General features: G+C 43.7%; 1 protein-coding gene across 9 annotated transcripts in view; it reads right to left on the reverse strand.

The window, feature by feature from the left end:
* Nucleotides 1-431: 431 nt before the first annotated feature.
* The window catches only part of FBXO4 (F-box protein 4), a 93,624-nt gene continuing 79,946 nt past the window's right edge, over nt 432-14,109 (reverse strand). For 8 of the 9 annotated variants that reach the window (XM_033932182.1, XM_033932173.1, XM_033932186.1 and 5 more), the window contains 2 exons: nt 13,375-13,550; nt 432-666 (listed from right to left, as the gene is read on the reverse strand). In XM_033932182.1, coding sequence (XP_033788073.1) covers nt 580-666; nt 13,375-13,550 — 263 coding nt within the window. In that variant the 3' untranslated portion in view covers nt 432-579. The remainder of the gene's footprint in view (nt 667-13,374; nt 13,551-14,109) is intronic. The other variant, XM_033932224.1, reaches the window with a different exon arrangement.

A 14,109-nucleotide genomic window follows, 5' to 3' on the forward strand; every position in this document is an offset into this window, starting at 1 on the left:
AAACAGACATCGGTTTGGCTACATATAATGTCATGGGGCAGAAGTACATAAGGCAAAGACATTTGCAGTCTGAATAGCTTAAAACAGGTACATTGCAAATAAAATTTATCATTATTTTAAAAGACACAATGGTTCTCCATACTTATGTAGGATTTACTCTCAGTGTTTTCTATGGACCAAGAAAATATAGTATAAATACAATAAATTCCTAGCTGCAAGGAAGTCAGGGGAAAGCCAGCAATCAGCTGAGATCTATGGCAATGCACCAGGAATGTAACTGGGTAGAGTAGAGCAGACCTAACAGTATCCATCTGATTTCATACTTTGTGCATTTTCTGACAAGAGAGGCTTATATGATCAGTTGCACTTGTAAAATGTAAAAATACCTCCCCCCTTGACTCAGAAATTGAGAATAAAAAATCATTATCTAATAAACATATATACATATTTATATATACACATGTATCAAATTATAGTAGAAAATACATGATAAAATGTGCAAAAATGCTAAAAAAAAAATATTTGGCAATGTCTCTTCATCTTCTAAAATATTGATGTGGATTTCTATAGTGAAAGTTTTTAAAAATTTTTTATTCCAACTTGTCCTAGAATCCACTCCATTCCATCTAATAGTCCAAATAAAGTTTCAACTTCAGTGTCTTGTACCTGTAAAAGAAATAATTTATTTGAATATCACATGAAATTTTGATGTTTGTTTTTTCAAGTTCCTTCCTCATACATCAATATAACAGGTCTGTGTAGTAAATCAATAAAAAAGCCCACAAGAACAGTATTTAGTCAGACATATTTCAAAATATTTCAACCCTCTATCGTTTAGACTTCTGGTTCAGTCATTGGTCCTTTCCATATTGGACTACTGCAACATCATTTATGTGGGTTTACCTAAAAAAACTGTAAAAAAATTAGGAATAGTGCAGAACACGGCCGTCCGCTTAATATTCAGACTAAAGAAAAGCGAGCATGTTAGCCCCTTCTACAAACTGCTACACTGGTTACCAACGGAGGCGCGAATAATGTTCAAGTTTTCTTGCCTATGCTTTAAACTGGTGTGGGGAATGGCCCCTACCTATGTCTTACCACATTTCGAGCTACACATTCCCAGTAGGACAACCAGAAACTCCAATCTTTTTGCCTACCCAAGGATCACTGATTGCAAATACAGGTCTTTTATGGACAGAACTTTAAAGTCTCAAGCTAGCAAACAGCAGACCTGGCTAGGCAACTACATCAACAGAGCTAGGCTGACCTACGTTGCATTTCAGAAAGAAATTAAGACAGCACTATTCAACAGATTTATCTCCTAATCAGTTACCAGTTATAAACGATTAACTCCATGCTGATAACTTGAGAAATACGTGTACTGTACTAACTGTATTGTATCGTATTGTATTTTACTAATTGTAATCTGTAATTCACTGACTGGTACTGTATCATCCTTGCCATTTGTATTTTGTAATTTGCTGACTGTCCAGCTCTTTTCACTGTGAACCGCCTAGAAGTTGTAAGATTATGGCAGTATAGAAGAAATAAAGTTATTATTATTATTATATAAAATATTTCTCCTTATATTGCAGAACCCTAATCCTGTGCAACACTGTGGTGGTATTCTGTTGAGGGGCCTGTTTGGGTTACTCATCTAAACAGCAAGTCTATTTCTATGTGTTCTTGTAAGTGCATTACTGTACTCTTAGCAAAACTTCCTAGTAATTCTGTCCTATGCCATAAAATTAGAAGTAACTACACAATTTCCCATTGGTGTGATGTTTCATATATATATATAGGACAGAGTTACTTCTTACATAGTGGCTAAAAATTATCTTACAAGTTTCAAGGTAACACAAGGAAGTGAGTGGCACAGTGACAGGTGTCCCTAAGAGCACTCCCTCACTGATGGTGCAGTTAAGCCACCTTAGAGCAGGAGGTGCTAACATGCCATGGCAGAGGCTAAGTAAAGGGGTGGGCTCAGACCAGGCTGGAGTTACATGCCCTGAGTCAGTATAGAGAAGCAGAGGCCTTTAAGTGTAGAGACTTCCAAGGAGGGAGGTCCCAAGGGAAGCAAACCCAATTCAACGGATCCCAATTCAAAGGATCGGGGAAACAGTGTGGTTCAAGTTTAAAGCTCAAGAGTTTATATGGGAAGACTATCAAAGTAGGACATTAACATTGAACTGTATTCAGAAAGTACTTGCTTTTGTCATATGTCTAGAGCGGACCCAAGAAGGTGTTAATAGTCACTGTACTGGGCTAGGCTGGGAGAAAGCCCTAGGAAGAGAATGTCGACAGTGATTTGTGAAGAACCAGAGAGAAATAAAAAGCCTACTAGTGCAGGACTAAAGCCTGTGAAGTAACAGGGATGCATATGTTGAGTTGTAAGGGAAGATTAGGTTCTTACCTCAATCTTCATTCCAGTATAAAGGAACATAAGTTTTGGCCAGTGGATTATTCACCTTTACCCACAAGTTTTGCAGAAAGAATCATCCACAGCTTTTCAGCTCTGCCTCATTGTATCAGTGGGCAGTGCCCCATCTCCTGAGTTCGTGCCAAAGCAGGTGATCACTCCTAAAAGAAAACAAAATAACAAGGAGGGCACGGGAAACTCCCCAAACAAGTCAAGTCTTTTCTGCTCTGTAACAACGACAATGAATTAATCTCAAGGAAATTTAATGCAAACAAGGTGGAACCAAACAAGCCACCTAACCGAGTGCAACCATCATTAACATTTATACAGCTGTTATATACTCTCCCAGAGACTTTGCTATAGCAAGCTATCACATCATGTATTATATTTGCTTGACATCTGAATAAAACTCATTTTTATGTTCTCTTGGCTGCTCCCAGGCAAGTATTTGGGAGACACACATACAGGCTAAATTGACATCTGAAAGGGTGAGCATCAAGATCCATCCTATTATATAAAGAGAGCAATAATTGTATGTTTGTCTCAGAACTCTGAATTTGATCTTGAAAACAGCCCTCAGGATTTTGGTAAAATGGGATGAATGTATGGTTTTCTGGTGCAAGAAATTGATTTAGCTAGGTCTGGAATATAGCAAAAATAATTTTGGCAGTCATCCGGGGCTTGGAATGCACCGAGAAAGGCTGTTGGAACACCAGAGAGAGGTTTGGTGTGCACTGAGAAAAACTGTTGGAGAATCAGAGTGAAGTTTGGAATGTATTGAGAAAAGCTATTGGAGCTTCAGAATGAGGCTTGGAACAAACCGAGCAAAACTGTTGGAGCACCAGAGAGAGGTTCAGAATGCACCGAGAGGCTATTGGAACACCAGAATGAGGTTCGAAATGTACTGAGAAAGGCTATTGGAGCACCAGTATGAGGCTTGGAACACAAAGAGTGAGGTTTAGAATGTACTAAGAAAGACTGTTGAAGCACCAAACTACAATTGTGAAGCAGCGTGCTGCAGTCAACAGGTTTCCTGACCAAAAAGCCCAACATCCTAGTGCCCTCATAGCAGGTGGAACACAAAAGTTGTGACTGCTTGAAGTACTCCATTTCCTAAGGCATTCTGTAGCAAAGGGGTTCTGAAGGAAACAGAGGCCGAGGGAAGAGATATGGAATGCAAAAGGGAGAACACAGCTAATAGCTAAAATTAAAACTGAAACAAAGATAACTGCAGCACATTCCTAAGGAAGCTTAGCCAGCCCAAGAAAAAGCCAAACTGAAGGTTGATGTCTCATAAACAATTGGTCCTATCTCCTCTGCAGCTTAGCTTACTGACTGACTAAGGAATGTCTGAGCAATGGACTAACAACACACAATACAGAAGAGTTGCAGTGTTGATAAGGAGTTGTGAAGGGAAGAGAGACTGAGGGAAGAAAATGAGCAGAGCAGTAATACAAAGTGACTAAAGGATGGGCTGAAGAAACAAACAGATGAAGACAGGGAGAGGAACTGCATGGAATTCAAAACTTCAGGAAGCTGATAGAGGGAATCAGATTGGAGGGAAGTACTAAGGAGTAAGGAAAAGGATGAAAGTGGCAAAAGAGTTGAGAGTATTTTCATTTACAATTTTAGGACAGCTCCTCCCCAAAATTCAGTGAGCCCAAAAATCACTGGGTAAGAATATGCATCTGAATACCTACACAAGAACTCATACAACAAAAATCCCATTATAACCATTCACTCACTTTCCCAAGTGAAGCTCAATCTTCCAGGTACTGTTCCTTTATACTGGAAAGAAGATTACTGAGGTAAGAACCTAATCTTCCTTTCCAGTGAAAAGGAACATGAGTCTTGACTAGTGGGACATACCAAAGCTGTCCCCAGAGTCTAGGGAAGGGCAGATGAGCCTGTTGATAGCACCAAGGACCCAAAGATGATGTCCATTTATGTCGTCACATCCACTCTGTAAAACTATGTGAAAGAATGGAGAGTGAACCATGTAGCTGCCCTACAATTCTTCTTCGGCAGAACTGCCTGGGATTTTGCCTGTGAAGCAACCACACTTCTGGTGGAATGTGCATTTTAAGATACTGGCGGTTTTTTACCGCAGCCAATGTACGCAGACGAAATAGCCATGCAGATCCATCAGGGAAGAGAAGCCTTGGATGCTGGCTTTCCCCATCTGTTAGGGCTGGTGAGCAAAATAAATGCTCTAAAATATGAAAATCATTCATCACCTCAAGAAAACGAAGAAGAGCTCTTCTCACATCCAGTAACTCCAAAACACACAGAAGGATGCAACCACAATGCTGCCTTCAGAAACCTGGACACAACCGGATGAGAAGTCAAAAAACCCTTTCTTCACTCGAGCCCTAAAGCATGAGAGGCTTGCTACATGTACCCTGAGGGAGCCAACCACTAGGCCATTTTTTAGATCATCCTGAAGAAAACAAAAGGACCGCAAAAATTGGAGTCCTAAAAGGCTCTACCTTCTGTTCCATATATCAGCACTAAAAACTCTTCTAAGTCTTAGAAGGCTATGACCTCAGTCAGCTGCTTAGATCATAGGAAGGTAGATATTACACCCTCCAAATATCCTTTCTTCTTTAGAGTTGCATGCTCAACAGCTGTGCCTGAACACTAAATTGTTCCAGACTCTCCAGGGTAATTGGACCCTGCGATAGCAGTGCTGTGCGAATAGCAGTCTGGGGCATTTGACCTGCTGTAGTCAAATCAGAACTGTGTACCATGGGCAATGCAGCCAATCCGGTGTCATGAAAATCACCACCCCTTGCTGGGTTGCTATTCTTTGAATAATTCGGCCTAACAGAGGCCATGGGGGAAATATATACAACAGTTCCTTTGCTGGCCATGGTTAAACCAAGGTGTCTATGCCAGCGCTTCCTGGCTCTACTTTGTGGCTGAAGAATTGCAAAGCCTTCTTGTGGTTCGCTGATCCTTATATCTGTCTCTCCCAGTGCTTTACAATTTTGTTGAAAGTACTTTGGGACAAACACTCACTTCCCTAGATCCAGAGTCTGGCTACTGAGATAGACTGCCTATCCACTGTCTTCTCCTACCACATATGCTGCCGAAATGGCTTGTAGATGGGATTATGCCCAGTGAAAAAGTTGGGCCTCTAGTTTCAACAGAGCACTCCTGGTGCTTCCTTATCTGATGATGTATGGTACCGCTGTGGTATTGTCCGAGAAGACCCTGACCACTTTGCCTTCCAGGGTCTTTTTGAATTACTGCCGCACTAGACGACTGGATCTCAGTTCTAAACTGTTAATGCACCATTTTCTCTGAGAGGGTAACCATTGACCCTGAACTGGCTCACCCGCACAGTGACCTCCCAAGCTGTAGAAATTGGCATCTGTCATTAGTATCACCCAAGATGAAATGCAGAGAGGCAAGTCCTTGGACCATCTCAACGCAAGCTTTGGTGCACTTCTGCCGTCCAGTTCAACGGCATCAGAAGTGAATCCGTCTGCAGAGACCAGCAGGATAACAGTGCATTCAGAAGAAGGCATAAATGAGCTTTCACCCAAGGTGCCACTTCTATGGTCACTACCATCGACCCCCCCAGTACCTGCAGTTAGTACCAAACCATAGGAATTGGCATTACCAAGAAATCTTAAGATCTGGGTCCTCAGCTTCAGTTTGCAAAACTCTGGAAGAAAAACATGGCCTTCTGCCATATTGCAGAGAATCTCCAAGTAATCCAGTGACCTTCAGTCTTGGACAGAGCCTTGATTAACCAATCATCCAAGTATGGGTGTACTTGAATCTATGTCTTGTGCAGATGCATTGCTGCCACTACCATCACCCTGGTAAAGGTGTGAGGTGCTGTTGCCAAACCAAACAGTAGTGCTGAGAACTGAAAATGCTTTTCCAGCACATGGAACCTAGGAAACTTTCTGCATTATAGGGATAGGTAAGTAAGCCTGCCACCGAGACAATGAGCAAGTACACGGTCTCCATCTGGAACCTGGGCACATTTAGAGCAGCATTGACAGACTTCAGATCCAGGATTGGTCTCCAGTTATCTGAGTCTTTCTTGGGCACAATAAGTATATAGAGTATCTGCCTGAGTCCGATTCTGCATCTGGTCCAGACTCTATGGCTTGAATATCCAGAATACCTCACAAAGAATGCCCTATTTTAATACTTAAACACATTTTATTGTATAATTTCAAATTACCGGTGCTGGTTAAAATATTATATAATTACTGGTTAAAATAATATTTTAACCAGTAATTTGAAATTATACAATAAAGTGTATTTAAGTATTAAAATAGGGCATTCTTTGCGAGGTATTTATTATATGAATGTCAGGTATTGTGCTGTTTCCCGAAAATAGCATTTGAATATCCAGAAGCCATTTTATAGTCGCTCTGATTTTATCCACTTTCTTTGGTCTCTGCAAGGAATCTATGAGGTTTATAATAAGGTTTAGATAAAGTTTTGGAAGTTACATTGTTAAAATGAGAGGTGGTTATTAGGAGGAAGAGGTGGAGGATAAGAGTGGTTATAAGAGATATTTTTTAGGTTTCTAGCTGTGGGTCTGATGATCCATGAAATGATGTCTGAGCAGAGGTGCCTGCCAATAACTAGCGAGACTGTCTCTAACCCAAAAAGAACCACAACTTGAACCCCTGGGACATGCGGTCTACTGTCTTTAAGGCTTAGGTTGATGATCTGCCACACTAGCCATAATGTTGTCCAACCAACCCTTTGCCAAACAGCATTTACCTTTGAAAGTAAGCTTGCTCAAAGTAGCTTTAGAAGCAGAATCTCCCGACCATTGTCTGATCCAGAGCATTCTATGGGCAGAGATAGAATAAGAATACACTTTGCTAACGACCCTAAAAATGCTCCAAAGTACCACCTGGGGACATGCATTCTCCTCCGAAGCCAAAGCCTGACATGGCAGTTGTATATCACAGAGGAAGCTGCCGCCACTGCTTTTAGACCCAAAGCTAGAGCTTTAAACTGTCATGTGGGACTAAGTCCACTTTGCAATTATGTGCATCTTTTAGAATTATTCCACATTCACTAGGAAGTGACGTGCATTTTGTAACTTACGCTACCAGCGAATCCACCTTAGGTGGTATGAATAAGTGTTGGAACTCAGGAGTCATTGGATACAATTCCATCATGGCTCTGGCAACCCTTAAAGGGTCCTTTGGTGCCTCCCAATGCTCCGTCAGCATCATGGTGATCTCTGGATGTGAAGGAAAAATGTGGACTGGGTCTTAGAGATGCTCATAAGAGAAATTTGAGCCATGGAAGTCTGCGGTGGTTCCCAATTTAACTCTGTCTCCGAGACTTTGTAATGACTTCCATTAAATCCAACGGTTTAAACAGTTTTCAAATCATTGAGTCCTTTCCCTGGTCCAGAGCTCCCACAGGCTCTTGGCTGGTAGCGCCCACTTGCAACATGGAATCCTCTAAACCTGAGGACTCACTTTTCACGAGCATAAAAAACCCCGATCCTGACTCCCAATTGTCCCAATCCTTTTTTGACTAGACCTCTGGTTCCTGTGGAATACCCTTCTGCAATGGCCAGTGCTCTGTAAGGGAATCTCCCTCCCCCTGAACAGCCAGTGGCATACTACCAGGCTGTGCAGCCCACCATTTATATTTCATATAAGCATTAAACATCAAGTTCACAAAATCAGAGTCAAATCCCTCTGTAGGGACACTTCCTGTCTTCCTCATGGATTTTGAGGCATTTGTGCATCTACTTTTTGCCGATGGTGCCGAGTTACTATTTGACCGAACATTCGAGCATCCTGCAACTCCAAGACCCTGAAAGGACCAGAGAGGACTAAGTCCAGCGCTCCCAACCCCATGGACGCTCCTCAGCTGGCCATCAGCACAAAACTAGCTTAATACAGGAGCAGAAAGTCCTTGAGTCCATTAAAAAATCAATTATTAAAATTGAGGTGTTTTGAGGCAGAGACTTTTAAAATAAAATTATGAAATCCAAGATGACTACAGTGGCAGTGTTTTGGCACAAAAAAATGGTGCAGGTGAACTAAATAAAAACTTCAAAAATTCAGAAACAGGGTTTTTTTTTTTGGAGGAGAGGGACATTATAAGAAACCCCAGAAACACTTAAAAGTTCAGTTTTTTAACCAACTCAAAGTCTCCCATTAACAGTAATAGACTATTCTCACAGAACTGCCTGATGCTGTGCCTGCATCAGTTCACAGTGCAGCTGGACAACGGAGACAAGCATAAAACATCCTCCAGCTGCTTGTCTCTTCAAGCTGCCTCGACCCTACTAGCTCTTCACGTGTCTTCAGGGGGAAGGGGATTGCAGCTAGCACCCACTACAGCCCTCTGAACCAACACAGGACCATTCAGACTGTGCTCAACTGCCTAATAAATCAGGGGCAAGTTGAGCTTCCAGGAGAATGTGTCCTGAGTTATCCTCAATCATATTTTAGGCCAGCTAGGTAGGTTCCCTGTGAAAAGATTGTTCCCCAGCTACAATCCTCTGCACCAGAGACTGTATCTTCTCCCAGGCAGAGCTGTCCCAGAAATCCTAGGAACTTCTGGAGCACCATGAAGCCTCGAACTTCGGAGTAAAACCCCAAAATAATAAATCCATTGCAAAGCAGAAGAAAGAGACACCTTCTCAAGTCACTTGCTGAAGGAAAAACTGAGGAGATGGGGCACTGCCCATTGATACAAGGAGGCGGAGCTGAAGAGCTGTGGATGATTCCTTCTACAAAACTCACAGGTAGAGGCAGAACATGACTTAGGGGTGATCATCAGTGAGGACATGAAGACTGCCAAGCAAGTGGAGAAAGCTTCATCTAAGGCTAGACAAATCATAGGTTGTATTCGTAGGGGTTTCGTCAGCCGGAAGCCCGAAGTCATTATGCCATTGTATAGATCCATGGTGAGACCCTATCTGGAGTACTGTGTACAATTTTGGAGGCCGCATTACCGCAAAGATGCGCTGAGACTTGAGTCGGTCCAGCGTATGGCCACCCGGATGGTCTCGGGACTCAAGGATCTCCCGTATGAGGAAAGGCTGAAAAAATTGCAGCTATACTCACTCGAGGAACGCAGAGAGAGGGGGGACATGATCGAGACGTTCAAATATCTCACGGGCCGTATCGAGGTGGAAGAGGACATCTTCTTTTTCAAAGGCCCCACGGCAACAAGAGGGCATCCGTGGAAAATCAGGGGCGGTAAACTACACGGTGACACCAGGAAATACTTCTTCACCGAGAGGGTGGTTGATCACTGGAATGATCTTCCACTGCAGGTGGTCGAGGCCAGGAGCGTTCCTGATTTTAAGTCAAAATGGGATCGCCATGTGGGATCTCTTCACAGAGAGAGGTAGGGTAGGGTTATTGGGGTGGGCAGACTTGGTGGGCCGTGGCCCTTATCTGCCGTCTATTTCTATGTTTCTATGAGGTAAATAATCCACTGATCAAGGCTCATGTTCCTTTTACACTGGAATAAAGTATTTTACTTTTCCATGGAACCCCTGATTTTATAGTAAGACCATGTTTGTGACAAGATCCAAGTCCCACCCTTGATCACATTACCACTGGGAAATTAGAAAACCACTGAAATAAGCATTCACAACTTAAATTTGTACCCCAGGGGATAGCATGAATCTTGGATAACAAAGGAAAAAAAGCCAATAAGTTGCTTTTCCCCAACTTTATTTGCATTTCTCTTTTGTTCCTCCCTCCACCTGCTTTCCACTTGCCTGCTTGGTTTGTATTTTAAAATTGCCTTTATGTCAATTTTTATTGCTTTGATATCTTATTGTAAACAATTAGATACTGTTTGATACGGTTCACGGAAGTTTCGCCCCCCACATTTCGCCCCCAGCAATTCGCCCCTCACATTTCGCCCCCGCACATTTCGCCCCCCGGATGTTTCGCCCCCACACATTTCGCCCCCCGGATGTTTCGCCCCCACACATTTCGCCCCCACACATTTCGCCCCCACATTTCACCTCCCCACATTTCGCCCCCACACATTTCGCCCCCGTCTCGGAGCGCAAATCCTTACCTCGGAGCGCAAATCAGTCCAGCTACTGTTGTGAGCGCGAGAGAAGCCAAGGGGGATCGAGGCTTCTGGAGAGATGCAATCAACTGCAGCATTAGACACCCTCCTGCTAGCGATCGGCGGAGTGTCGAGAGTGTCCTCTGGCAGGAGGGGTTGGGCACCCTCCTGCATGTGATCGGGGGGGGGGGTTGGTCGGCCTTCCAGCAGGAGGAATTGACAGACAGCGGCGATTGGGGGAGGCGTCCTCCGGCAGGAGAGGGTGGGCATCCTCCTGCCGGTGATTGGGGGGTTGGTCGGCCTTTGGCAGGAGGGGTTGGGCACCCTCCTGCTAGCGATCGGCGGAGTGTCGAGAGTGTCCTCTGGCAGGAGGGGTTGGGCACCCTCCTGCATGTGATCGGGGGGGGGGGGGGTTGGTCGGCCTTCCAGCAGGAGAAATTGACAGACAGCGGCGATTGGGGGAGGCGTCCTCCGGCAGGAGAGGGTGGGCATCCTCCTGCCGGTGATTGGGGGGTTGGTCGGGCCTTTGGCAGGAGGGGTTGGGCACCCTCCTGCTAGCGATCGGCGGAGTGTCGAGAGTGTCCTCTGGCAGGAGGGGTTGGGCACCCTCCTGCATGTGATCGGGGGGGGGGGGTTGGTCGGCCTTCCAGCAGGAGGAATTGACAGACAGCGGCGATTGGGGGAGGCGTCCTCCGGCAGGAGAGGGTGGGCATCCTCCTGCCGGTGATTGGGGGGTTGGTCGGCCTTTGGCAGGAGGGGTTGGGCACCCTCCTGCATGTGATCGGGGGGGGTTGGTCGGCCTTCCAGCAGGAGGAATTGACAGACAGTGCACGCTACCTCGGCCTGCCCCGGAACTCTTCCTGCAGCCACCACCCGCCTAGGCAGGAACATGAAGTTGCTGTTGCAGGAAGAGTTCCGGGGCAGGCCGAGGTTAGAAGTCTCCTCCGATGGATACAGCGCCGTGGCTGCCATAACATTTAAAATAATAGTGATCGGGGGGGGGGGGGGGGGAGAGAGCAGGTGTGGGGAAGTCCGGAGCTGCAGGGCCGGCGTTAGAGGGAGTAAGAGCTGATGGTGCCACAGGGTCCCGCGTTGGGGGGGGGGGGACGCTGTCTCGCTTTGGCCAAGCCTCGATCCCCCTTGGCTTCTCTCACGCTCACAACAGTAGCTGGACTGATTTGCGCTCCGAGGTAAGGATTTGCGCTCCGAGACGGGGGCGAAATGTGTGGGGGCGAAATGTGGGGGCGAAATGTGTGGGGGCGAAATGTGTGGGGGCGAAACATCCGGGGGGCAAAATGTGGGGGGGGCGAAATGTGTGGGGGCGAAATGTGTCTGGGGGCGAAATGTGGGGGGCGAAATGTGAGGGGCGAATTGCTGGGGGCGAAATGTGGGGGGCGAACCTTCCGGATCCCGTTTGATACATAGAGTGGCATTTTTGATTGATGTCCAAGTCCAATTGTAGACGTTTTGCTGAAAGCATCTAAAATTCTCATCCTAAAAACAGCAATTTTAAAAATGGAAAAATGTCTATTTTTTGTTTCAAAAATTGCTATTTCCCAGTTTCTATGTATTTCTTTAGTTACCATAAAACTCCCCAAAATGTTCTAGAGAAAAACACACAAAAACAAGCCATAGGGATGACTGTGTGGCACCATTTCTAGTAAACGACCCACACAGATAACCCAACAGAGCAAAGGGGCAGTCTAGTGGTCAGTGGACATCACATAAAGGGATCCAGGTACAAATCCTTCCTTAACACCCTTATTTTGTATTGTGAGCCCTCCATGAATATCTAAAAGCCTAATGCACACCACTACAAAAGCTCTCAGTTCTGCAGTTGTCTCCTATTTATAGGAAAATTAGTACTTTGTAGATTTTGGAAGGCTCACAATTTCCACCACAAGTGTACAAGTTAAGAGTAGGATATGGACCTGGGTCCCTTTCTCTACAGTCCATTGCACTGATCACTAGCCTACTTCTGGGACTAGCTTGCTGCTCTAACAGGAATGGTCATAATATCTGAAGCTGTCATTGTCATATCTTTTTTTTTTTTTTTTTTTTTTTTTTGGGGGGGGGGGGTTAGTCAGTGACCACTGGTCAGGTAGGGAAACTTTTTGTGACTTAGTTGTGATTGAAACAATTCTAGATAAAATGTCCCAATTTTTGTCCTAAACATTTATCTTGTTCCATTATCCCTGAGAAATGTCCAAATTCTGGGTCTGCCTAAACATACTCCCCCTTGCAATTTAGAAAAACTGTGGGGCAAACCATCTCATATCTGAGTTTCAAAAATTGAAACTTAGATGTTTTCTCATGAAAAACATCCACTTCCCACTTTGTACCGCTTCTGAGATGTTTTTCTCTTTAGAAAATGAGTGCCATAATATATTAAATAAATATGAAACTTGAAAGGGGAGTAGGGTCAGGCTGGTGCAAGGCTTTTGGGAGCCCTATGCCCCAAAAGCCTTATGCCCCTTCCTCCCTTCAATTTTTCAGTCATTTGCTATCAGCCCCGCCTCCAAGACTTTGATAATTAAACTGTGCAATCATGATCACCCTATAACAATTCTATAAAAAACATAAAATTGGACAACGTGCTTTTAAATATTAAACTTTGTTTTATGGGTACAAGGAGGCATAGATGGTTCTTTGAGCTTGTGTAGCTCTCAGGACATAATGTTTTACTTTGACTGCAGCTGCTTTTTGCTGCCTGCTAGAAGCTGCTACTCTTGGCATCGCTCTAGTCTTGCTAATAGGTTAGGGGAGTCAGTTATTAAAGCCTGTTTCCTACTGTGCCTCTCCTTAGCAAAGGGCAGAAATATGTTTCCTCCTCAACAAACTTATTCAGGAATTATACTTCAATTACATTGCTACTAATGTTTATAAAGAATAAGTAATCAGATATAGCATACCACCCATGGTCGATTTAGTAGATTTATACAGAGTTCGTGAGCCATATAAACACATGGAACACGTTTAACTCCTGCTCGAGTAATGCAAGATAAAACTAACAGAGGTCTGTTTGGTGTTCCCAAGTTTGGATCAGTCATTGCCAAAATATGGGCATATTCATCTTGCCGGTTATGTTCTAAAACAGACAGAACAGAATTTTATTGTATTTTTTAAAATTACACACAACTGAAGCTCATGACAAAAACATTTTTTCAGTTGTACTACATTAATAATTTTCAACATAATAAGCTACTTCCCATCATCCTAATAATAAAAGTACTGCTTGGTTATTGAATTGCATACCTGTACAGGAAAGTTGTAAAATCCCAGCCTTTCAACCTTATTTACAGGGTCATTAGCTAACAGTTTCATTTCCTTTCATTTATTTTGCAGCCAAGAAACATTTTCACCTTGGGTATCTTCTCTATAGCTTTAATATTCTCTTACACATCCATATTTATATTTAAGGTTCTAAATGCATATGTGCTCACATACTAAATGGTGTAAACTTTTAGTAAGGGACTTCTCTGCTTGCTCAACAGATGATCACCTGTTTATCATTTCCCTGTTTATCATTTGCCCTCTCAACATATTTAATTGTTGGCATATTTTAAGCATTTTTTAGTCTCCTGAAGGTGGCAAACTTTTTCATCTATATAATGGCATGTTTTATTTATATTTATAAATTTGTGTTT

The sequence above is a fragment of the Geotrypetes seraphini genome, chromosome 1 (assembly GCF_902459505.1).
Source record: "Geotrypetes seraphini chromosome 1, aGeoSer1.1, whole genome shotgun sequence".
Classification (NCBI taxonomy): Eukaryota; Metazoa; Chordata; class Amphibia; order Gymnophiona; family Dermophiidae; genus Geotrypetes; species Geotrypetes seraphini.